Source organism: Staurois parvus, unplaced genomic scaffold (assembly GCF_062004578.1).
Source record: "Staurois parvus isolate SC_StPar_1 unplaced genomic scaffold, SC_StPar_1.0 ptg000347l, whole genome shotgun sequence".
Classification (NCBI taxonomy): Eukaryota; Metazoa; Chordata; class Amphibia; order Anura; family Ranidae; genus Staurois; species Staurois parvus.
In genome coordinates, this window is record NW_028318143.1 from 7343534 (window position 1) to 7370443 (window position 26910).

Sequence of the window (26910 nt, forward strand, 5' to 3'; positions counted from 1 at the left end):
TCTGATCCTTTCTCCTCCTCTGTCCTCTGTCATCCACGTCAAGTGCTTCCTGCTGTCACTTTTTTCCAGTCTGCTCCTGTCAGGGAATGTGTCATGTCTGTCACTTGGCTGTTTGGATTTCTGTCTCTGAGCTTCCATGATCTGTGTCACTGGACCGCCTGGCTCTGCCTTTTCTTTGTTCTGTTCAAAGGCTCTAAGCTGTATGTGAAATGGAGGGATCTGAGCAGAGCAGTCAGTCCTTTCCCAGGTCCTAAACGTCACTGGCTGTATGGCAATGCCCACGAGGTAAGATGCATATCTGGGATATTTCATCCAGAATGGAGGGGAAATCGCATTTACGGTGTCATAACGATTTTTTTTTGCACCCAGTTGCGAGACCATTCATGTTAAGACAAGCCTTCCTTGTGTAGACATCCAAAACCGTGAGACTGCTGCTGGGGGCCACCATCATTGGCAACCTCAGCAGACTCAGAATGGTCGCCAGACCAATCATGTTAAGAAAGCCTCCCTTGTGTAGACATCCAAAAGCCACGTGACTGTTTCTGGGGGCCGCCATCCTTGGCAGCCTCAGCAGACTCAGATTGGTCGCCAGACCATTCATTTTAAGACAAGCCTTCCTTGTGTAGACATCCAAAACCGTGAGACTGCTGCTGGGGGCCACCATCGTTGGCAGCCTCAGCAGACTCAGAATGGTCACCAGACCATTCATTTTAAGACAAGCTTCCCTTGTGTAGACCTCCAAAAGCCATGAGACTGCTGTTGGGGGCCGCCATCGTTGGCAGCCTCAGCAGACTCAGAATGGCCATTCAAGTGACACTGTAGTATTCTTCCTTGCTATTCCCCATAAAGAGTTATGTAGGGAGGTAAAGGAGGAGGTATAGGAGCTGGGCCAGCATTTTTTTGACACTCCTACAAGAGGAATGAGCTATGATGTGTAAAGAGGGAGGGGGCTATGCTAAGGAATTGACTCTTCCTGGAGTAGTCAAACTTTTTAGCAGGGCACATTGCAAGCGAAAAAATCGAAAAAGCGAAAAGGCAAAATATATTTTAACCGTTAGCAAATATTTTAACCATTAGCCTACAGGGCACTTTCACCCCCTTCCTGCCCAGACCAATTTTCAGCTTTCAGTGCTGTCGCACTTTGAATAACAATTGCGCGCTCATGCAACACTGTACTCGTATGAAATTTTTATAATTTTTTGAGACAGATAGAGCTTTCTTTTGTTGGTATTTAATCACCTTTGGGGTTTTTTTCATTTTTTGCTAAACAAACGAAAAACAACTGAAAATTTTGTAAAAAAATATTTTTTTCTTAGTTTCTGTTATAAAATTTTGTAAATAAGTAATTTTTCTCCTTCACTGATGTGCGCTAATGAGGCTGCAGTGATGGGCACTGATAGGCTGCACTAATGTGCACTGATAGGCGACACTGATGAGGAGGCACTGATAGGTGGCACTGATGGGCATTGACAGGCATCGCTGATGGGCACTGAAAGGCAGCACTCATATATGGCACTGATAGGCGAAACTGGCTGGCACTGATAGGCGGCACTGACTGGCACTGTTAGGTGGCACTAATGGTACTGATAGGGGGCACTGATTGGCACTGATAGGCAGCACTGACTGGCACTAATAGGTGGCACTGATTGGCAGCACTGATAGGCGGCAATGATAGTTGGCACTGAAAGACAGCTCAGATGGGTACTGATATGTGGCATTGATGTGCACTGGTAGGCACTGATATGTGGCACTGATGGCAGGTGGCACTGATGGGGAAACACTGATCATCAGTGCCCTGATGATCAGTGTAGATGTCCCCTCTGAGGAATGACATTTCCTCATTTATATGCGATCAGCTGTGATTGGACACATGACAGAGCCGGCGTCATCGGCTCTTTCCGCTGATCCGCTGTGTCCCAGGGACACAGCGCACCACTGATTGCCGCGTTGTGCGCCCCCAGGGGTGTGCACGCGCGGTTAGAGTGGGAGGACGTCATATGACATCCTCTCAAAACAAGAGAACCGCCGCCCATCTGTCATTTCCTTATATGGCGGGTAGGAGGCGGTTAAATATTTGATTTTTCCATGATTTTACCTGTATTTTTTAAGTTGGTTATAGGGTGTTTGTAAACCTCAGATATGAAAAATGAACAAAGCATATCCCTCTATAATGTTTACAGGGATGACATCTCTCCTGTGCATACGTAGGAGTTCTGTCGTCCCAGCAAACAGGATTTGTGTCAGAATGATCGCTGAGCTGTGCATGGGGCTCTTGACATCTATAGGCACTTGATCTGTATTGGTTACATTAGTTGCAGTAATATTTGTAATCTATACACTTATCGGGGTCTGGAGTTTGAACTGTACTTATGATTTCAGGGATGTCTTCAATCTGATAACGTGTCCCTGTTATCTGTTGTTGTTGTACTCTGTATGGTCTATAACTCTATCACATGCATTTTAATAATACATAATAAATCAGCACAATATTACTTTTTGTGTGTTGACATAAACCACCTTGTCTGTGTTAAGGTCATGATGTGCTTGAAATTTCCACTCAGATTTCTGATTCTCCGTATATCCATGTGCCATGGATAGTTCTTCCTACTGAACAAACAGATAAGTGCACAGCTGAAACAAACATACAGAATCTGATTGACTTGCCAAGATTTGCAAAAGAAAGGGCGTTCTTTTTGTGACCCACCCACTGCTGATGTAATATGGAAACATACCATGGTGGAATGACAACAATTCAGAGCTTGTAATTCTGTACGCTCAAGTTGGACAACTAGCTATCCATAGTGATGTAGTTCACTTTGAGCCCTTTCTCTCCTATAACCCCCTAAGCACATCACCTGCCCCCCAACACCCAAACCTGAACAAAGTGGGAAGTTACAGATTTCTCAACCTTCACTGACTGGCATAGGGCATTTAAATCATATATTTCATCTGCAGCAACATTAATCAGTTATGGATCATCAGGTTTCTTATTGTAGCACTACCCCCTTAGGGGTTGCTAGATATTTGGGTCCCCCCATAGTCCAGCACAGCCAGGCAACACACATTTTCTACACAGACTTGGATCCAGGAGTCAGTAACCAGAGCTTGTGTTTTTTTAGGGGTGTTGAACTTAGATGGGGTAAGGGGTGTATGGGATGCCCAAGGAAACGGCAACTGAGGACAATTTTCCTGGAACTATGAACAAGTATCTCTAAACAGCTGAATTTATTACAGGTACTTATATAGCACCGTCAATTTACGCAGTGCTTTACATACATATTGTACATTCACATCAGTCCCTAACCCTCAAGGGGTGTAGAGTCTAAGGTCTCTAACTCACATTCATACATACACATACTAGGGGCAATTTAGACAGGATCCAATTAACCTACCAGCATGTTTTTGGCATGTGGGAGGAAACCAGAGTACCTGGATGAAACAGGGAACATGCAAACTCCAGGCAGGTGGTGCCATGGTTGGGATTATGAACCAACACCCCTAGTAATGCCAGGTGGAAGTGCTAACCATTTAGCCATTGTGCTAATTCTCTTCTTGGAGAGCTAGCCAGCCTCTCCTAATATACCACCCCAAACCCCAGATTCTCCTCTATCCAGCTGTCTAAAGCTGTCATCTTGAATGTGAAACAGTCCCAGGTAAGGAGCTAATCCAGCTTCCCACCAGAGTGCTCTTTCCTCTTACTGGCCCAGGAGGTGTAGGTCTACTCACTCAGTCCTTTGTCTGTGAGCTGATGGGTCAGTCGCTGTTCTCAGGCCTTCTGCTGGGTCGCTCCTTCCCTGGTGCACAGGTTGTCCTCACCCTGGGGGCCAATGAGGTCCTGTGCTTTCCTTTTTTACAGCTACATTGCCTGTGGGTGAGCCCCTTCCAACTGGGCACCCTCCCAGGTTCCTGCTCCTCAGCCTTCTCTCTCCATCTTCCACCGAAACTCTCTTGCTGCTGAGTAGGCTCCACCACATTTAAAGGCTGTCCAGGTCCTCCAAGTGTGCAGGCCAGCCCCTCTTCACCCGCGCCCACTGCTTCTAGAATCTTCTCCAAGATTCTAGAGCAGGAGAAGGTGTCATGGAACTGACCAGCAGAACCTTGCAGCTCTGACCAAAATTTGACTCAGCCCTCCTGACTAGAAATTAAACGCTATCTAGAGCGGCGCTACATTATGTAAATGCAGTTCTCGGAATTTATGGTCTGTTGTGTATTTTTATTACCCTTAGTTCCACGGTGATGGAAAAGACATGGACATCATCATGCGTTACGCGGAACAGTACCCTTACGCCTACCCACTATGGCTGGGGAATTTCTTTGCATCTTTGATTATCTGTCATCCCGATTATGCAAAGGCCATTCTGTCCAGACAGGGTAAGAGCTTCCATTCACTACACTCAATGATTTACTTTATATTCACTGCAATGCTGCCTTCTGATAGTAGTATCTTTTTCCTGACAGATCCAAAGGATAATTTTGGCTATTACTTCATTACTCCATGGATTGGCAAGTAACATAATTTGAATATACACAGAACAGATCTACATACCAAAATAAAAATGTGATTTATGTACTGTGCATTATAGATAGGAATGTTGGGGTGGACCATATGCCTTGAACATGCATAATTCCCTCTTGCTGCCCTACATCCTGCCCAGGGGTGGACTGACAACTCATGGGGCCCTCAGGCAATAGGGGATCATGGGGCCCCTATGTCCTTGCCCACACTCAAAAAAAGCCTATTAAAAAGGTACCAGGTGCATCTCATGGGGCCCCCTACTGACCCCGGGACCTCGGGTAATGCCCGAGTTCCCAAATGGTCAGTCCGCCCCTGATCCTGCCCTACATCCTGCCCGGCCTAGTTCTGTAGTTTCTCCCCTTCCCTTCAGATGTAAGTCTTTAACCCAAAAAATCAGCAATGAAGTGTAAGCCCTGGTTATAGGGAAGGATTAGTGTTAGGGTTTTTTAGTGCAAAAACTCACTACAGTCCATTTAACATGGTTTCCTATGTGACAAGTTCACATCTATGTGTTTTCAACTGCTGTGTTTTTGAAAAAGAGTCAGGGACTTATTTTTCCCGTAGCAGATTGCAGAATACAAAGGTGTGAACCAGGCCTAAGTCCAAAATCCTACAGAAGTTTTGAGATCTGGAGGTCATTGAACCAAGAAGTCCTACTATGAATTGTCTTTAGGACAGAGTCTTATAGGCCCCTGCACCAGGACACATTTATAATTCAAGTCATTTTACTTGCAATTAACATTTCAACTATAATTTCCAGGGGATGTAAAAAATGTCTTGAATTAAAATAAAATCATTCACACGAGAGCACATACAAATCAGCTGAAGATGAGATATCATTCAGTTATGTTTAAATGGGTATAGGAGATACGTTAGGTGGTAAATTTCAGTGCAGAGCCATTTGTACTGAGAGCATTGCACTACCCTAAGGCCCCCTCACACTAACCCTGCGTGTACCAATAACATTAGACTTTTCTGTTACCCTAACACTAATCCTTCCTATAATCATAACAGTAACCCTAACACCAACCTTTCCTGAAAATCTAATATTAACCCTTCCTGAAACATTAACACTTTGTCTATAACCTTGTCACGATTGCTTCCACTAACCCCCCAGTAAGGCTAACCCTAAAACTCACACTAACCCTCCCTGTAACAATAACAGTAACCCGTCCAGTACCCTAACACTAATCCACTTTGCAGCCCTAACACTAATCCTCCCTATACCAATACCATTAATACTACCTGTAACCTTATCGATAGCCTTAATCCTCCCTGCAACCAAACCTAACACTAAAGCCAGCCATAGATGGACAGATTTTCTTTCCTGAAACCATGGTTGCGGCAAAGAAAATCCCTTGGTTCCCCCTATCAACACAGTCAATGTTGATGGAGGAATCCCTCCCGCGGAGCTATTGTGTTCTCCTGGCGGGTTGGGAGCCATCCCAGCCAGGAGAACACATAGTGGTTATTGCTATCGGCTATAGCCACTGGCAATAATTGCATGAAAGATCTGGTTGTACCTAAGTTGATTGATCAATCAACTTTGGTACAATCAGCCTGCTCATACATGGTTTAAATCTCAGACAGTCCCTGCTGAACCAGCTAAGATTCAAATCATCTATGGCCAGCTAAACTCACCTTGTAACCTCAACAGTAATGCTAATAGTAACCCTTCATGTAAGCCTAACACTAATCCTTCCCTATAACCCTAACACTAATCCTTCCCTATAACCCTAACACTAATCCATACCTATAACCCTAACACTAATCCTTCCCTATAATCCTAACACTAACCCTTCCCTATAACCCTAACACTAACCCTTCCCTATAACCCTAACACTAATCCTTCCCTATAACCCTAATCCTTCCCTATAACCCTAATCCTTCCCTACAACCCTAACACTAACCCTTCCCTATAACCCTAACACTAATCCTTCCCTATAACCCTAACACTAATCATTCCCTATAACCCTAACACTAACCTTCCCTATAACCCTAACACTAACCTTCCCTATAACCCTAACACTAATCCTTCCCTATAACCCTAACACTAATCCTTCCCTATAACCCTAACACTAATCCTTCCCTATAACGCTAACACTAACCTTCCCTATAACCCTAACACTAATCCTTCCCTATAACCCTAACACTAACCTTCCCTATAACCCTAACACTAATCATTCCCTATAACCCTAACACCAACCTTCCCTATAAACCTAACACTAATCCTTCCCTATAACCCTAACACTAACCTTCCCTATAACCCTAACACTAATCCTTCCCTATAACCCTAACACTAATCATTCCCTATAACTCTAACACTAATCCTTCCCTATAACCCTAACACTAATCATTCCCTATAACCCTAACACTAATCCTTCCCTATAACCCTAACACTAACCTTCCCTATAACCCTAACACTAATCCTTCCCTATAACCCTAATCCTTCCCTATAACCCTAATCCTTCCCTATAACACTAACACCAATCCTTCCCTATAACCCTAACACTAACCTTCCCTATAACCCTAACACTAATCATTCCCTATAACCCTAACACCAACCTTCCCTATAAACCTAACACTAATCCTTCCCTATAACCCTAACACTAACCTTCCCTATAACCCTAACACTAATCCTTCCCTATAACCCTAACACTAATCATTCCCTATAACTCTAACACTAATCCTTCCCTATAACCCTAACACTAATCCTTCCCTATAACTCTAACACTAATCCTTCCCTATAACCCTAACACTAACCTTCCCTATAACCCTAACACTAATCCTTCCCTATAACCCTAACACTAATCCTTCCCTATAACCATTATCATTCCCTATAACCCTAACACTAAGTCTAACCCTAAGGCTCACACCATCCCTCTATAGGTTTAACAGTACTGCTCACATTAACCTTCCTGCAAGTCTAACACTAAGCCTGACTCTTGCATCAAGACGTCAATAGCTAACTCTGTATTCCAGGATACCAGTGCCAAAATGTGAGGTTTTGATAAGGAGATCAGCCTAGGCCTACATGCAAGTCCGAGAATGGCTGAACTCAGTGGGGGATGGCCTTTGCAAATTATGTTCACATTAATGATGCATCAAATATAACATAGACATGAACTGAATATTGCTCAAGTGCTCAAGGGAACAGTAAAGAGAAAGCACAAACAACACCATAAATGTCATTAAAAAATTATGTTTTCTTTCAAAATCTGTCATAATCTTTTTCATCCCTCAGGTAAAGGGCTGCTGGTGTTATCCGGCCAGAAGTGGTTCCAGCACCGCCGGCTGCTGACCCCTGCCTTCCATTATGATGTATTGAAGCCGTATGTCAGACTCATGTCGGACTGTGTGAATGTCATGCTGGTAATTACACATCTTGCAATAAACAGTATGCGGCAGTCAGTGTGTCTAATATCAACTATACACATAACGATGAACAATAATCACAGATAAATTCCTTCATTTCAGTCATCTGGTAATATTAAGATTTGCTAAAACTAACGAAAGATGGGTTGCAGTAAGGAAGTGTATTCATTTAGATTGGGCCGCCAACACATGGTAACATGATGAAAGCAAGACCTGTACCTTATTCTTTCATATAGTGCACCATAACACACAGTAACGTAGGACTTGAAATCCCAGGAGCCAGGTCGGCATGTCAACTAGAAATTGCATCCTGGCGCCTGGGTTCACGCACTGCCTCCCATTGACTTCCATGCAAAATCGCGTCCCATTGACTTCAATGCTTAACTACCTGCCATTGACTTCAAAGCCAAATCGCCTCCCATTGACTTCAATGCAAAATCGCGTCCCATTGTGTTCAACGCAAAAACGCCTCCCATTGACTTCAATGCAAAACTACAGCCCATTGACTTCAATGCAAAAACACTTCCCATTTACTTCAGTGCTTAACCACCTCCCATTGACTTCAAAGCCAAATTGCCTCCCATTGACTTTAATGCAAAATCGCGTCCCATTGTGTTAAATGCAAAAACGCCTCCCATTGACTTCAATGCAAAACTACGGCCCATTGACTTCAATGCAAAAACACTTCCCATTGACTTCAATGCTTAACCACCTCCTATTGACTTCAATGCAAAATCGCCTCCTATTGACTTCAATGCAAAAACGCCTTCCATTGACTTCAATGCAAAAACACCTCCCATTGACTTCAATGCAAAACTACGGCCTATTGACTTCAATGCAAAAACACCTCCCATTGACTTCAATGCTTAACCACCTCCCATTGACTTCAATGCAAAATCGCCTCCTATTGACTTCAATGCAAAATCGCCTCTCATTGACTTCAATGCAAAACCACCTCCCATTGACTTCAATGCAAAACTGCCTCCCATTGACCTCAGTGCAAAAACGCCTCCCATTGACTTCGGTGCAAAAACTCCTGTCAATAACAATCCTATGAGAACACTTATCTCCCCATGCCACTCTACTTTATCACTTGCAAGTCTGGAGTGCACCGCTACAAACTTGCACTTGACCCTTTTTTTGTAATTCCACTCAAAAAACAATACGTGTGTATCACATCTGTGTGAACCACCTCAATAGCAACACAGAATATCTAGCCTTTCATGCAAATCTGTGAGTTTTAAAACGCATGCAGTATCGCATATTGGGGACCAGGGTGGCTCCATTCACACTTGAGCATTTTGGGATTGCGACAGAATCACTGTGATCGCAAACCGCAGGTTCAGGTGCCACCTAAAACGTGGTGCAGTTTTGCTGAGATTATCACACAGCAAATCGAATCACATGAAGCCTATCGCACAGAAGTCTTGCCTCGAGCGCTGACAACCTATGCTATGCCAAAGAAAAAACCTGGCTCCTAACTTTTTTTAGATGGCTCCGAGAATCAAAGCAAATTTGTCGAGCCCTGCAGGAACATGTGTGCTTTGTGACATTAATGTGGGTCAGTCAGAATCTATTGTACTGTGCGTTGGGGTGCCATTCTGAATGAAAGGACCCCCAGAGTGCAGTTCCAATGGCAGTGCCCTGCATTGCTGTGTGTTGTATTATCAAGCAGTAAACACACCTTTTACCTCCTTTTAGAGAACGCCTTCTATTATTCTCAATGAATTCGAAGCGTTCTCTAATTGGATGAAGTGGAGAGGCGGGGTGATAGTGTCACAGTCTTCACCTCATCAAAGAGATTGTCATGTCTTTATTGAGAAAAGTAGAAGGCGTTCTCTGAATGTCACCTGTGCCAAGATGGCAGCTCTATTTGGTTACTATATCGCAGGGCAGCCGCTTGGCATATGGCCTGTAGAATAGCCGGGATCTCTGTAGTAGTGGAGACTACTACAGTGATTCTCTGCTTATATAGGAATGGGACAGGTATTGAATTTGTACACTTATAGAAAGTAACAAGGGCTTTTTCAGTCAGAACATGAACATTGTACTACTCTGTGAAAGTGATCAGGATTTTTTTTTTTTTTACACATGATTGCTTATACCAATGAATTTTACTGCTGTAAGAAAGCACTTTTAGTGAATGAAACAGATTCATTCAATGTGTTATGTTGTGATTAGATGTGATTGGCCACATCTAATCACATGGTACAGATGGGCTGTGATTGGCCCTGTCTGTACCATGTGATCACTGTGACCAATCATAGCTAGCAACACAGTTGTACACAAAGAATGGCATGAATCGAAGCCATTCATTGTTTGCAATTGTTATGTGATCTGTTGTGATTGGTCACAGTGATCACATGGTACTGGCAGCGGACCGGTCCAGTTATCCGTCTTTGGCTGTGTCTGGTGGACACAGCTGGTGACAGATTGCGACCACAGTGCGTTCCAGGAGAATTAAATTTTACAATAAACCTGGTGGGAACTGGTTAAAGGCAAACAAAATCTTTCAAACGACAAATGAATGTTCTTTCAAGTTTTCCTAAGACATTTCCTAAGAATGTTCTTTGGAAATTTTATCAATCTATGCCCAGAAAACCAAACCTGGAGTTCAGCTTTATGGAGTTAAGACTCTTCACACAATAAGGCTTCATGCACACTTTGTAAACTCAAATGGTGCTGACCAATCAAAAGACGTTTAGACTTTACTGTCATCCCTGCAAGGAGAGGAGAGATTTCAAATCCTCGCATCTTTCTCTCCTGTCCTCCAGCTGAGAATCTGGAGCAGTATGGGATTGGTGTAGGGAGGTTTCCTGCACCGCTCATGTAAACTCAGGCTATGACAAGTCTGGGTTTTACACATGAGCAGTGAGGAAACCGCATGCGTTTTGGACAGGACTCACATTCCTGTTCAAATCGCATGCTATTCTTTGCGGTGTAATTTGCGTCTATACATTTTGTATGGATGGAAATCGCACCACAAGGTATCAGTGCTCGATATCGGTGAATACCTGCCCGAAAGTATCGGTACTCGTACTTGGCAATCAAAGAAGGGTATGGGTGCATCCCTAGTAAACAGTTATTTGTTTTCCCATGATTGGGTACCATGTATTGTGTGAAGATTCTGAGCTCCATTAGTAAATCAGCCTCACAGTGTCTGCATCACCCAAAACAATCAGATTACGCCTTTCATTTTCTAACTATTTTTTGCCAAGTCTATGAACGGTCATTAGAATTCTGTATGTGTCTACCCTGCTTAAAGCGGAGTTCCACTCACCTGTCAAAAAATAAAAGACTTTTAAAAAACAGCCACTTACCTGTCCCTCGGTCCCACAGTGTGTCCCCCGCAGCCCGTTTCACCAGCCGTCCTATATTCTAGGAGACCGGCATCTTCAGTGTGGGCACCCGGCTATGACAGCTTGCGGCTTCATAGCCGGGTACCCACTGCACATGTGCGAGTAGCGCTGCGCTTCATGAATGGTCCTGTAGTCTTCTGGGACCTGTCACGTGTCCCAAAAGACTACAGGGAGGGAGGAAGGACACCTTCCGCTTCCGATTGCCTAGGTGATTGGACCGGAATTGGGAGCGGGCACCTGTCAAATTCGGGTACCCGTTCCCCCCCCCATCCCCCAAAGGTGCCAATCCTTAATGGGGAGCGGGGGAGCAGTCCTTAAAGCGGAACTTCCCCTTTAGGGTGGAGTTCCGCTTTAAGGCTCAGTTCACACCTATGCAGTTTACGTTTGATTTGTTTCTGCAGTGCTTTTTGCTGTGTGTTTTGCATTTTTGCACATGCATTTTTTACGTGTTTTTGCCTAATTTTTGATGCATTTTGTTTTTCTTTTCTTCTTGCTTGTCAGATTAAAATTCAAAATGCAGCAAAAACACACTACATGCTTTTCTGCACTGTTTCTATTGAAGTCTAAAGTACCGTTTCCATTGAAGTATCAAAAATGCTACTTTTTGCATTCAAAAAAGTCTCTGACCCTTTCCAGAAAACGCACCGAGTGAAAACGCAGAGATGTGAACGTGTCCGATAGGAAATCATGTTAAATGGACTGTAGTGCGTTTCTGCAAAATGCTGCGGAAAACCCTTAGGTATGAACCTAGGGTAAGACTGCTGGGATCTGAGCAAAGCACTTTCCGTTCAAACATTTTTGGGCAGCACAGTAGCTAAATGGTTAGCACTTCCATTTGGCAGTACTAGGGTCGTTGGTTTGAACCCCAGCCATGACACCACCTGCCTGGAGTTTGCATGTTCTCCTTGTGCCTGCGTGGGTTTCCTCCGGGTACTCCGGTTTCCTCCCACACTCCAAAGACATGCTGGTAGGTTAATTGGATCCTGTCTAAATAGGCCCTAGTATGTGTATGTATGAATGTGAGTTAGGGACCTTAGATTGTACACCCCTTGAGGGTTAGGGACTGATGTGAATGTACAATATATAGATGTAAAGCGCTGCGTAAATTGACGGCGCTATATAAGTACCTGAAATAAATAAATATGTAAGGGTCATAACTTCTACTGAATGACTTACTGCTGAAATCATTTCTTATATAATTGTGTTCTTATGAATTGTATGTTCTTTTCATAGCCTTTTGTTATTTCAGGATAAATGGGAACACATCATCCCAGATAAGAAGCCAGTGGAGCTGTTCCATCATGTCAGCCTCATGACGCTGGACACCATCATGAAATGTGCCTTCAGTTACCAGAGCAACTGCCAGAATGACAGGTCAGTATTCGGGGATTCCATCACTAGTTTCCATTATTTAACATATCTAACCTAGTAATGCACATTCTAAAAGAACTATGGGAAAAATCAAATACATACTGTATATCAGTGTTTCTCAACCTTTTTTCAGTCAAGGCACCCTTTAAAATTAGGGATGCACCGAAATTTTGGTGGTCAAAACATTTCGGCCATTGGCCAAAATGAAAAAAAGCACCGATACAGGTGCCGAAAATACCCCGCCCCTCACCTCCGCCCACCGTCGCCGCCGGCCGCTGCCACCCCTTGGTAGTTCAGCCTTGCCTGAGAAACCATTGATCCCATCGTTGGGCATAGAGATGAGTGAAGGAAAGATGGCCTCCACACATCTCTATGCCCTTGCAGGACCAGAGCGATATCACTTCCCGTTCCAGCCAATTTTTTTTTCTAAAGCCCTAGATCAATGCTTTTTTTTGATCCAATGCTTTACATTGTAGAGGAGAGATGTGGGGTCTTATTGACCCCACAGCTCTCCATAAAGAGGACCTGTCACTAATTATTTCTATAACAAGGGATGCATGCATTTCTTAGATAAGAAGAAAAGTGATTACATTTTTTTTTAAAGGAACAGTGCAAAAAAAAAAAACATTGAATACATTTTTAAAAAAAAGTTTAAAGTGCCCCCATCCCCCCTTGCTCGCATGGTGAACGCATACGTAGGCCATGCCCACATATGTAAATGGTGTTCAAACCACACATGTGACGTATCGACACGAACGTCAGAGCAACAGCAATAATTCTCGCGCTAGGCCTCCTCTGTAACTTTACACTGCTAACCTGTAGAAATTTTTAAATCATCACCCATGGAGATTTTTAAGTACCACAGTTTCACGCCATTCCATGAGCGTGCACAATTTTAAAGAGTGACATGTTGGGTATCTGTTTACTCACCGTAACATTCTTTTTCATATTTTACAAAAAAATTGGGGTATATATTGTTTTGTTTAATCAAAGTGTATTTTTTCCCAAAAAATATATATTCATTTTTAAAAACTGCGCATTTTGGTTTCGGTTTTCGGCCAAGTGCATTTTGAATTTTTGGTTCTGGCACCAGAATTTTCATTTCGGTGCACCACTATTTAAAATTATGGACAGTCCCGAGGCATCCTTTAAAATTATGGACAGTCTTGAGGCACCCCATTCTAAAATGTGAAAAACTATTCTAATAGTTTTATATAACACAGCAACATCCACACATGTAGGACACCCAACATTAGAGGTGATTTATTCTTCCAAATAAAATACACTTTTGCACCCTGGTACTGTCTAGTATTCCAATGTTTCTACTCTCCCTCAGATTTTCTTCATCACTGAGCTGATGTGACCCCAGCACTGATGGAGAGGGGCAGGGGAGGGTCAAATTAGGATGCTGTGCAGCCAGCTGACATCCTCCTTATCAACTGATGATGTCATTGGTTGTCAGGATGCCGGCAGCTAAAAGGTTGTAATGGTGCACAATGAAAACCTGTGGCTTTGTGTAACTAAAAGGCAGGATTTTTCCACCCACTGGCTTGTATACAAGTTTTGGGCAATTTTTAGACATTTTGCCAAGGCACCCCTGAAGAAACCTCTGGGCACCCCAGGGTTGATTAGCTCCTGTATCATCAGCTCCACCTAGTGGCCAAAATACAGTATATCATTCCGACAGAAGAGAACAAGAAGAAGCTTCTAAGTGCAGTACATTCACATATTTATTTGTGTAAATATGTGGATGTACTGCACTTAGAAGTGCCTTCTTGTTCTCTTCTGTCCTATCCAGAGTCTGCTTCTACTCCTGGAAGTGCTGCTCTAGTGCCTATTCCCACTGTCCCCCTCCATTGGTCTCCAAGGCAGATGCACTCTAAGAACTCCTCTTCTCTTCCAGTATTTAATTCCAAAATAACTCAATGAGAAAATATAATGCATTTTGGCCACTAAATGTAGCTGAAGATATTGGAGTTGTTCTATTACAAAAAAATGTGGGGATATTTCAGCTAGTTTATGCGAATGCTTCAGACATCCATCCAAGAAATGTTTTATGCATAGACCCCAAAGGCTAAGTGTTATGTATGAAAAGTGTTAAACTGTCTTATATACTGTATATCGAAAACATGTAGTGCTGCCAAACAATCAAATGATAAATGTGAACACATTCACTACATTGCAGAACAAGCATGATAGATTACATAGAGAATCTACAAATTACAAAAAGTCTCTCTTCCCTCTTCAGCCTTGTATCATAAATATCCCATAAGAAATCAAAATCAAACAATAAAGTTCAAGGTGCAGTCCATTCATAAAAAAATCTTCACGTCCATTCATAAAAAAATCTTCACTTATAAATACTTTTGTCATCTGTGAATGTATTCTATGCAACACCAAACTGTGAATCACATAAATGCTTTCTGTGCTTTCAAAACACAATGTGCTTCCATCAGTCTCCCAAAACTCTCACCTCCAATCCACATATACCAGCATATCAGATCAAAATTTCCAATGTACCACTGCAGCCTCCGTCCACAGGGGTCTCCCTTGGGCTATCAATTCATATCTTCTCAAACCAGTATCTGAGGTGCCTTCATGCGATCTTGGTTAGAGCTCTCAGCAGAATAAGCACATGAAAAGGGCTTCCATACTGTAGTATTCTTATAACGCCAGTCAATTTACTAGAGAATTGCACTTACATTTTAAAACATATAAACAACATCATAAGCCAAATGTATTGTATGGATAAAGTCACGTGATGGTGACGTAACGCGTAGGGTGCGTTGCTGTGACAGCGTGGATCAGAAGTGACTCACGGAGAGTCTGGTATCTATACGATTCATGTCGTTTATGGCATTGTTTATGTGTTTTAAAGTGTAAGTGCAATTCTCTAATAAATTGGTTAGTTGGCCCAGAACTGTCTACATTTCATCAATTTTTTTATACAAATCCCTTGGTCTTTTTATGTAATCACTGTCCTAATAAATTTGAGACAACTGTCAGCAAGCATTTGTCATTATAGTTTTGTCCTCCTCAGACTGATTATGACAAAAAACAAAAAATGAACAGGAGCAAGTTAAAGAAGAACTCCTGGATGGGCAAAAAAAAGGTCATCCATTAGTATACCCCCCCATACAAAGCACTAAACCAACTAAACGACAGACCCAGAGTGTCCTGAGCTGTAATTGTTAGGACTCAGCCTCCATGGGTGGTACAGACCGGGAGTCTGAGAATCTCAGTCTGCCCACGACAGTCAGCCACCAGGGGCGGACGTACATCACTGCTTGCTAGAAAGAACTACAGAAGAGATGTGCCAAGACCAGTGGCTGGGGCAGTAGGAGGCACGGCAGCCACTGGTCTTACAAACAGGAAACCACAGGGACATAATTATTTTATATGAAAATTACCAGGCTATATCAGAGCAATTACTGAGTGAACCAGAGGATGGAGGACATATTCAGTGAAGGTAGGAAATCAGCAACATGTATAAAAGTGTTTTGGAGTTCTGCTATAAGTGTGGTATCATCAAACTAGGGATCTGTTGTACAAATGCAATGTGCAATCTACCAATCAGAATCCCACAGAGCCACCCAAACTGCAGAGAGTCTCGAAAAAGCAGAGGCCGCAGCTTGGGAGGGACCTTTAATGGCACAAGATGTGATAACCCTCTCACAATGTATGTACTATGTATGGCCAGTAGGCTTTTATTTATTAGTAAGGACGTACATTTAATGTAATTAAATAATAGAGCAGCTCATTAAAATGTGAGGTTTTTAAATTTGAGATTTCATTTGTGTGTACTTTATTTTCTCCCTAGAGAAAGCGCCTACATCAAGGCAGTATATGACCTCTCCTTCCTGGTGGATTACAGATTCGTCTGTCTGCCCTATCACAGCGATATCCTATTCCATCTGAGTCCTCATGGATTTCGCTTCAGGAGAGCCCTGAGGACAGCACATCAGCACACAGGTCAGCCTGTAGTAACATTGGACAGATATTGGATAACGTTTACCTTACTGGGTTGTATGGGTGGAAGACACAATTGTTATGTTCATCCTGCCCAGGGAAACACAGCAGGGAGTAGGGGGCTGTTAAATCTAAATGATGATTCGGCACTTATATTGATGGCAAGCTTGCAAAATATTTGGTTTTTATGATTAGTCATAATTAATATTAATATATGTAAGTGGTCTGTGACAAATGGTAGTATTTACTGTTCTTCAATTATAGCTGAGACCAAAAGATATACAAGTTAAGCTGAAATAGTATATACCAGTTGAAAGTTGAGTAGACTATATTTAGAGATAGTTGGTTAAAAGTATTTGGTAGTTATGTCAAGGTTATTAGAAGTGACTTACTATTACATTACGTATTTTCTGTGTATATTTAGTATACGTCTCTAACACTGATACATATATAGTTTAGTGATTATACATTGATATGTTCTTAAGCTATACTATCTTTTAAATATATAGCTAAGGGTTACATCATTGGTACATCAGCATACATATGTTCCTGTCCATCAAACATCATATGTTTGACATCTTTCCCTTTTATGAATTGGCTTTGCTAAGCAGTAATACTTTCCATAGAAGGTATTATGATCACTAACTATGACGTACATTTGCCTCATAAAAGACCATCGGAACGGACAAGACACACTCACGCTCACACACACTCTCTCTGATACACACAAGCTACATGATTCCTGCATACACACGTCTGAGAAGCTGCAACAGGTGCATACTGAGATCACTTCCAGCTACAATTTAGTCACATCCGGCTTCTCCTCCTTCACTAAGTCATTGGAAGGACAGCATGGAGCACATGGCAAAGACAGAACAGCCATGACAGATAATGGTGACTTTTTCTTTGAACTTTCGCTTGTCAGTTTTACAGTAGTTGTATCTACATGGAACTGTTCATAATACGCTTTACATTGTTTATTTGACACCATTGTGTGATAGAATAAAATCACACTTCATTTTTTATTGGCTCTTTCATTCATAATCGCCTCAAGACACTAGAAGCAGTATTATATGTGTCTAAAAATCCAACAGGGGCACTTTCTCCCCCCCAAGCCTGTACAAATACACTCACTGGCCACTTTATTAGGTACATCTGTTCAAATGCCTGGTAACACAAATTGCTAATCAGACAATCAACACCCCTTTTGAAGATGTATTTTGATACGAAACGCGTCAAGGAGGAGCCTTTGTACGCCGTGACGTCTTGCCGCCGGATCACGGAGGTCCGGCGGCCATCTTTCATCACCAGCTGGTCAGTGTATTCAGCAGCTTGGATGCTGCTTCATCATTTATACTCACAGATACCCTCTGTATGTTTATTATATGCTCTATTTTAATGCTTACCCAATAAATACTGATACATACTACACTATGGGCATCTATATTTCTTGCTCTGCACCGAGCAATTAAACCCACCCCAGGACCCCAGGTGATCTATCCGGACCAGAGGAGGGAAGCCTATGACCAGACCCTATTGCAGATATCCTGATAAAGGGGCCCTCTGATTGACATCTTTAACACCCAGATCAAAAGAGGAGGTTATCTTGCACCAGGCTGTACCTTAAAGGAGACCTCCGGTTGATTTACTTGATCAATGCGCATTAGGATTGCGCTTCCGGTGACTGTGCAATCTTACAATTTGTCGCTTATCACCGGATTACTACTGGTTCACACTCGGATATAGAAGTTTTCCATCTGAGATTGTCCATTGGGAACTTTCACCGTCACCTGATATTTTATTTCTTGAGTTTTATAACCATTTCGGCACCTTATTTTATATATATATTTGTTTGCACTATACCTGGACTGTTATATGATATATTTTAGAGTCACTCCAAGATTTATCACCTGCCATTAAGTTATCACCTGATATTGATGTACATATAGAGGTATCTTATGATATGATGTTTTAACATTTTTATTACATTTATTATCAGTACAGTATATTCATTGATTTTAGCGCTGCACTTTTTTATTCTTTTTATTTTTTCTTTTACAAAAAGCTTTATTGAATAATAAGCAAAGATGAACAGACAATCGTAGCAAAAATTCAATGACCAACATTTACATATTACAATAAATGAAGGGAAGCTGGTGTAAGGCATGTATCGATAAAGACAAAATCTGAAAAGTTTACATAGGTGCCCTGAGGGAAGGGATGGGGAGGGAGGTTGGGAGGGAACGGATAACAGACCTTTGTGGGTCAATGATAATGTAAACTCCAAAGGGAAGTAATGCTACATCAACATTATAATAAACAGGAAAGGCCCAAGAAAAGGCCGCATCAAAAAACAGTACATATTCATGACCTAGAATTTAAAAAGAAATCTAGATTGCATAAATAGCCTTACAGATGCAGCGCAGAGAACAGCAGGTACAATACGTAAATTATGTTTAAGAACAGAGTAAACAGAAGAGTAGAAAAAGACAAATAGTAGAGAGACATGGACAACACACACACAAAGAAAAAAAAAAAAAAAAAAAAGGGGGGAGAGGGAGGGGCTCCGGGGGGATCACAGCAGAATCCATCCTCATATCGATAAAAGGGACTGGTCGAATCTCGAGGGCTGCGCTATATCCAGCCAGGGACGCCATATCTGCAGAAATTTTGTATGGGTATCCAACAATATGGCCGTCAGTTTTTCATTGACCATTATGAAGTTCATCCGATTTTTTTCTTATTATTTTTCAGTGCTGTCAGTTCGCTTTTTTTTTTTTATAATTTATGTTTCTGAAATGAATTTCAAATGTTGCATCTTTATTTTTTAAAGGGATGTAGATATCACAAACGTGGATACATGGATTTGTAAGGAGACTAATGTTATCTTTAGCAATGTCTCTAACGCAGCGTGTCCTCAGTCACCAACCACTCCTGTAGTGTGTCTGCAGTTTCTTACCATTTCCTATAGCATGTCTATAACCCTCAACACTCCTCTCTAGCATTATCTCTACTGAACATTATTTGTGAATATTTGGTGATTTCAGTGGCCACACTTGAGTTCCCTTTTGTCAAGTATATTGACCACCACTGGCATAGATATTTCTGTACAAGAATTGGAGCATTTTGATATATTGAATTTTATAATGTGGGAGCTGTTTTATTACTCCACCTCTCTCTTCTCCATGTCTGCAGGATCCCATTTATAGGGAATCTCAAACATCAAGGGTTTAGCAATGCAAGACAACTTTGTATTTTGCAATGATTCCTTATACATGGTTCTTTTCTTACTAGATGGAGTCATTAAGGAAAGGAAAGAGTCCCTCAAGGAGGACAAAGAGCTGGAAAAGATCCTTCAAAAGCGACATCTGGATTTTCTGGACATTCTTCTCTGTGCTAAGGTAGTTAAGGGAACCTATTTCATTTTCTGCACCTGTCTAATGTAGAGAAGCATTGCTAAGATGAAGATATTTGATTTTGTTATTACCTCCCTGAGGTGTGCGAGTAGAACCATGTCAACAAAAAATGATTGGTGGTGACTAGCAGTATCTTGCAGTTAGATTGCTTACAGGAATTCTGTTGTATGATATAAATCATCTATCCTCTTATTATATAAGATGTTTTTATTTTATGCAGGATGAGAAAGGTCAGGGGTTGTCTGATGAGGACCTGCGTGCAGAAGTGAACACATTCATGTTTGAAGGACATGACACAACGGCCAGTGGGATCTCTTGGACATTATATTGTATGGCCAAATACCCCGAACACCAAGAGAAATGTCGAGAGGAGATCAAAGAGGTCCTAGGAGACCGGGAGACTGTGGAATGGTGAGAATTTTCATTATACAGTATTTTTTTTTTTAAAGAAGTGAGGGGCAATCTTCCTAACAGAGCCACGGACAACAATAAAAGCCAGAGAGAGGTACCAATAATGTTTAGGGGATCTTCACCCTTGTACGTTGCTTTATGCATGCACATTAATGTTCAATATGTCACGGTTAACATGGGTTCTTTATTAAGGCAGCTCTTTTATTTTGAATGGGGGCGACCAATGCACCACCATGCACCTAAAATGACTTTTTTCGTGATGCACTGCAATGGCTCATGTGCTTTCAGGTGTATTTCCAAGGTACATTAGTTGCAATTAAAAATGAATGTAACTGCAACACACTGCAATTCCAATTGTGCATTACTGCAACACATAGCTATGATGCCAGCCTAAAAGTATGGTTTTAACATGCATATAAGAAATGTACATTGACAGACCTTTTGGCAGCTCCAGCAACCCTGCTCCTGAACTTTTCTGGATTAGCACTCGTAAAAGTGATTTAAAAGTATAGTATGTTCACATCTATACTTTTTTTTGAGCTGCTGCATTTTTGGAAAGGGTCAGGGACTTTTTAAAAAGCAAAAAGCAGCATTTTTGCTACAATAGAGTTCAATGGAAAATCTGCTGAAATGCATGGTAGTGCGTTTTGCCACGTTTTTGCCAGCAAAAAAATTCTACTTGACAAAAAAAAAAAAAAGCTGAACAAAGCGGTAAAACCACGTAAAAAAAGCATGTAGAAAAACGCAAACCGAACTGTGAAAAGCACTGCAAAATGGACAAAAAGCAAACTGCATATGTGTGAACAGTGCCTAAGTCCCATCTGCTACCACGCCAGAGGGACTTGTAGATCTCCATAGAGTACGAGCGCGGTGACATCACATAATTCCTCCAGACCCATACCTGAAGGACTGTACCTCCGTATGGACCTGAAGCTGGCGGAATAGTCTGCAGAAGCATGTATATTGCACTCGAGATGCTTTGATTGTGGTTGCAATGAATTGCTGGCTCTACTGCAAAAAACAAATAATGTACATTTTTTCATTCGTTATTGTTTGTGGGTGTATTGTTTTCTTTCAAAGAGTGGACAATGCATTTAAAAGTGTATGTAAACAAGCATTTTTTTCTTGTTTTTTGCTCTCTGTGTCCTGTCCAGGAAATTGCCCTTCACATTCTGTTCTAGATACGGAACAGAGATTAAAGTGTTACTAAACCCAGGACCCTGCATTCACTATATCTGGTCTCCCACAGTACACAGGGCATGGAAATGCAATTATTTTAGTAAATATAAACTGCTAAATACCTTTTCTCATTAGCAGTTAGAGCAGTTTTGTGACTTCTATCAGTGTCCAGCAAAGCACATGTTAAAGCTTGTAGGAGGGGGTTTCATTTTGCTCTAGTAGGATGCACAACCCCTGACTTCTGTCTGGACAGTGCTGATTGGCCCTGTGCTGATCACATGCACTCTCCCAAGAAAAAAAAAACCTCTCTAGCAATACACACCAAACTGAGCATGTGCAGAGTGAGTCCACACAATATGTCATATCAGGAGATAAAAGGGGGACACTGGAAGAAGGGGAGGATCATAGAAGACAGGATCAAACATCCTTTTTACACAATACAGAGAATTAAACCCTTAAGTTCCACAGTGAGTATAACAAGCATGCTTTACTGCATATACAGACTGATATTACTGTTGTGGGTTTAGTAACAGTTAAAGAGGTTTGATATATATACGTAAAGTGTATTTATCTGCCATAAAAATGCATGCTTTGTGTGTGTGATCAGGGAAGATCTGGGTAAGATGCCGTACACCACCATGTGTATTAAGGAGAGCATGCGCCTGTATCCACCTGTGCCAGGAGTGGCTCGTGAACTTACCTCACCAATCACATTCTCTGATGGGCGGAGCCTGCCTAAAGGTCAGCAACTGTTTCTTTTTTCTCCACAATATTAAAATTTGTAATATCTGAAAACTGATTTGTGTCCCTACTGTCTCCGCAGGTGTTAATGTTCTGCTAAGTTTATACGCCATCAACAGATGCTCTAGCTTGTGGGACGATCCAGAGGTAATTATGATTTATATGGTGCCTTGGATAGTCGCCATGTGGCCAAAAATAAAAGACTTTGGGGTTGATTTACTAAAGGCAAATAGACTGTGCACTTTTCAAAGCGCAGCTGCACTCTCCAAGTGCAGTTGCTCCAGAGCTTAGTGAATGAAGTAAAGCTTCACTTTGCAAAGAATACCCAATCACGCTTGCACATGCTTGCACATGATTGGATGATGAAAGTCAGCAGAGCTTCTGCCCATTTACTAAGCTTTGGAGCAACTGCTCTTGCAGAGTGCACAGTCTATTTGCCTTTAGTAAATCAACCCCTTTCGTTCATATTTTGTGGGTGAAAATGACTCATTTTTACATTCTCTGCTTTGTTGTATTTAGCTGTGACAGCTGTGCAGACAATTGTTTGTTTTTAAATATAAGAAAGTTGTGGAACTGCTTTTCTGTTGGAGACTTGAACAATAATTGTCTTTCTTGCTTTCAGATATTTGATCCATTGAGGTTTTCACCAGAAAATGCCTCCAAAAGACATTCTCACGCTTTCCTCCCCTTCTCAGCTGGATCTAGGTATCACTGCTGCGGCAAATTCTATCTTAAATACATGCTTTGATCAAACTTTTAATCAATCTAAAGGTGCCCATGCACACAACTGTTGCCCAATCTAGCTGGCTGCTCTGGGGGGGGGGGGGGATAGTCAGTCTACCACATTAGAACACCTAACTCAATTGCTGCTGGTCCATGAGACTGGAATAAGCATTGTATGCAGATGGGGATTTCTCTCTGTCTTGTCATCCGGCCAGCCACCGGTGAGTTTGATAAAACGATTGAGCTTTGTTCAGTCCTCACCTTTGAGAATAAGAAGAATCTTTGACTGAGGGGAATTTTCCCTGTGAGCAGACCATGTGCTTGGAGAGTGGCCCCTTTCCTGCAACCTGGGCCTAGAGTTTGTGACCCTCTGTGCAGGCTATGCGTCTTGAGCCCATCTGTGTCCAAATTGATCCTTGATAGGGTCAATGAGCTGCAGAAAAAACCTCCTGTTTTGTGGCTGCATTATTCCAGTAAAAAGCTGTTGCTCCTAAATTCTCAGACCCACCCAAGAACTGATAGACAAAGGAGCTGTATGGGCCATAGAAGATGCTGCAGTTGGAGAGGAAGTCGAGAAACAATTGGTTTCTCTCTGGTTTCCTTGGCCCCCTGAATCAGTGTTCCAGTTGGCTATACTGCATACAGCTGACCTTGGTAGCCATCTTGGGTCAACAGAGCCTTTTTAAGTGCCTGCCCCCAGGCTTTGGTGCTCATTTTTGTGAGTAGATAGTGTAGGGACAGAGCACTCACCAGTCAGAGAAATTGAGGTTCCTGATGAATAGGGACAGGCTAGGGACACACCATCCTACACTGGAATCTTACCCATTGGGCTCCGACTGGCCAGGCCGAATTCTGCCCTTTGGAGACAGACGCTGTCGGTGCATCAAAATCTGCTCTACACTGCAAGTTGCACAGAACTGTGAGTGTTTCCCGGAGTGATGCCTTCCCACTGGGTTGTTTTATATTTGGGTTGTCTCTTTAATACAAGTCTTGTTATTTGCAACCGGAGAGTGTTTTCTGCCACCGCACCATGCTGCACCTAACCACAGGTGGAAGCACTAAACAAATGTAAAAAATCAGGGAGGTTGCCCTCACATCTCGCACTTAGTGCAGAATGCCCTCTTTACAGTGGTAGTCAGAATGCCACCCTTACAGACAGCTTAGAAAACATTAGTGTCATGCCATTTGCCTAAGAAATATGTGGGCATCATCAAATGAAAGGTCAATCAGACAGAGCTCAAGGAACCCCTTGAAACCTCTAGAGGAACTTTAGGATTCCCTGAAACCCTGGTTGAACTTGGTTTCTTCATAGATTTTCCCAATTCAGGATAGGATATTACAGCTACAGACTTGTGTATAGGTCAACTCTGCCATAAAGTGATAATTCAGTTACTGATGGATATTGCTGGATAGAATCACCTATTGACTTCTTATATTTCTTATAGACGCCATTTATGAGATATCCCCTGCTCATGTCTTATGAGTTGTGTAATATTAAAATTTAGAATGTGATTAAACTTTCTGGCATCCAGAAAACCCCCCGGAAATATCAGCTTTGAATGGTGTTGCATTTTAACCCAGAGTAGCCAGCTGGTAATCGTCTTTCAGTGTGCCATCAGCCTAAAACTATAAAAGAGAAATTCTGATTGGGTTCATGTGCATCTGCTTTTTGTACTTCCTTGCTCACTATAGTGATCCTGATAAAGGTTAGCTGTGTGTCGAAAAACAGGTGCCTAAATGTACCGACCTTGCTATCCTCTCTGACAGTGCAACCCTGCCCTTCAGAGAAAAATTATGAAGACGTCTGGGATTTGGGAAGTAGATGCGTCCTCTACGTGACATTGCTGAGTACCTGAGTGTCAAGTCACCAGGCCCAAGCACTGGTGCATGTAGGTCCGTGGATGAGGGGGTACCACCAGTCCTCCTGTATGGGGCCCAGGCCAGCAGAGAGGATCAGGCAGCTGGGTGAATTAGATGTGGGCAGGGACAGTGATCGGCATGGCGGGGGTGACAATTACTGGAACAGATCCCCTGCATGGCTCTGTCTGCAGCAGCTGAAAGCCAACGGGAGGGAGAAGGAAGAAGCAAGCTTTCTACAGCAGTTGAAAGCAAAGGGGAGGGAGAGGGAAAAAGCCAGCTTTCAGCTGCTGCAGAGAGGGCCATACAGGGAAACAGTTACAGTAATTGCCCCACCCTGGTGCACCCATGAACCTCCCTGTACACCATAATGTTCCCCTCCCCTGTAATGTTGAAGGCTTCCCTCCTCTCATTCCCATCGGCTGCATACAATAGGATCCTTCAGGATGGAAAGTGGGGGAAGGGTCTGGTAAATATGTCACATTTACCAGCCCTTTCCGTTCCTTTCCTGAATGAACACAATGAGTGATTGGTACCAATCAATCACTGTGTTCATTGAAGCCTAGTAAACTGTGTTTTTTGTGGGGATGGGGGGGGGGGGGGGCTTGTCAGGTTGGCTGCATGGGGCCCTGTTGTTTAGGGGGGCCTGTCAGGTTGGCTGTATGGGGCCCTGTTGTTTGGGGGGCCTGTCAGGGTGGCTGTACAGGGCCCTGTGGTTTCTAACAGCAGCCCTGGGCTCATGTAGGGTGTGGAGTAGGGTTGCCACCTCATCGCTTTAAAACTGAACACATATATTAATGACACAGGTTCTGATGATAATTTAATGCACATAAGGCACTAGGTGAGTTTAATTACCACCTTAATCAGCCACAGAACCTGGGTAATTAATATGTGTTCGGGTTTAAAGGGATGAGGTGGCAACCCTAGTGAGGAGGTGTGACTAAGCTTCTACAAATCATGACTTTCAGAAGCTGATATTTGCATGGAAGTATGCAGGGGTGTATTTACCACAAGGCAAACAAGGCACTTACCTAGGGTGGCATATTTCAGGGGGGCAGCACCTCCCCCCAGAAGAAGGGATGAAAGAAGGGATACGCGCACCATGGGAATCAGGTGGGATCCCAGTGAGGCTGCGGGCAGCTTGATGGTGTATGTAGAGCCTGACTCTTGTTCCCCAGGATGTCAGGAGCTGTGAAGATGAGTGTCTCTCTATCGCTGGGGGGGTAGTGGAAGACTCTCCCGGGTGGGGGACAGGGGTGTTGTTGGTCAATGTCAGGCTTTCTCCACAGGCGGGGTTGTGTTGGTTGGTGTCTGTGGGAGCAGATAATTTTTGTGTTGCCTAGGGCAGCACAAAACCTAAATACACCACTGGAAGGATGGGGTATAGCAGCCATGTTATAGGGCCTATTTGAAGCAGATACTTATCATTTTGCCTGTTTTGAACACACAGCTTAACTTCAGAAGACAATAGTACAAAGATACTTCTATAGGACTGCTGTATTAAAAAATAAATGAACACCCCTTTATGTCTCTTTCCAGAAACTGTATTGGACAGAATTTTGCGATGAATGAGATGAAGGTGGCCCTCGCACTGACATTACAGAGGTTTGAATTATACCCGGATAAAGAACAGGAACCCTTAATACTTGCTCAGCTAATCCTGCGGTCCTTAAATGGAGTACATCTGTACCTAAAGAAAATAGATTCTTCCAAAAAGACAAAAGTGTAATTTTATGAACTGGTAATCCTTTTTGTAAATTTCTTAAAAAATAAAGTAGAACTTCACCCTCTCAGTCAATGTGGACTATTTTTAATCAGTACGCTGCCAGCATTAGTGAAAGGATAGGAACGTATAGGGCTAGTTCACACCAGATTCAGTCCAGTACATTTGTTGTCTGCATCAAAAATGCATGCACATTGTTTTCCATGTATTTCAATGGCCCTAGTTTACACCAGCGCAGTCAGTTCCACTCAGTTTCTGGTGCAGAAAAAG

General features: G+C 42.5%; 1 protein-coding gene across 2 annotated transcripts; it reads left to right on the forward strand.

Moving 5' to 3' along the window:
• Nucleotides 1–26710, forward strand: LOC149456823 (cytochrome P450 4A4-like). 2 transcript variants are annotated; one of them, XM_089684428.1, is made up of 12 exons: nt 3–285; nt 4227–4371; nt 4459–4503; nt 7761–7888; nt 12500–12624; nt 16442–16593; nt 19885–19991; nt 20227–20417; nt 22204–22337; nt 22420–22484; nt 22960–23042; nt 26457–26710. In XM_089684428.1, exons 1-12 carry the CDS (start codon nt 94–96, stop codon nt 26644–26646), a joined length of 1557 nt encoding a protein of 518 aa, XP_089540554.1. In that variant the 5' UTR covers nt 3–93; the 3' UTR covers nt 26647–26710. The 2 variants fall into 2 exon arrangements, with proteins under 2 accessions (XP_089540553.1, XP_089540554.1); XM_089684427.1 differs by having other exon boundaries at nt 1–285; nt 4227–4503.
• Nucleotides 26711–26910: the final 200 nt, after the last annotated feature.

Bases quoted from the DNA above. Each gene is read 5' to 3' on its own strand.
- LOC149456823 (XM_089684427.1), top strand. From the start codon at position 94: ATGTCTGTCACTTGGCTGTTTGGATTTCTGTCTCTGAGCTTCCATGAT. The intron at 20,418-22,203 runs GTGAGAATTTTC...GTGTGTGATCAG, and splicing joins GACCGGGAGACTGTGGAATG to GGAAGATCTGGGTAAGATGC. The intron at 22,338-22,419 runs GTCAGCAACTGT...CTGTCTCCGCAG, and splicing joins TGGGCGGAGCCTGCCTAAAG to GTGTTAATGTTCTGCTAAGT.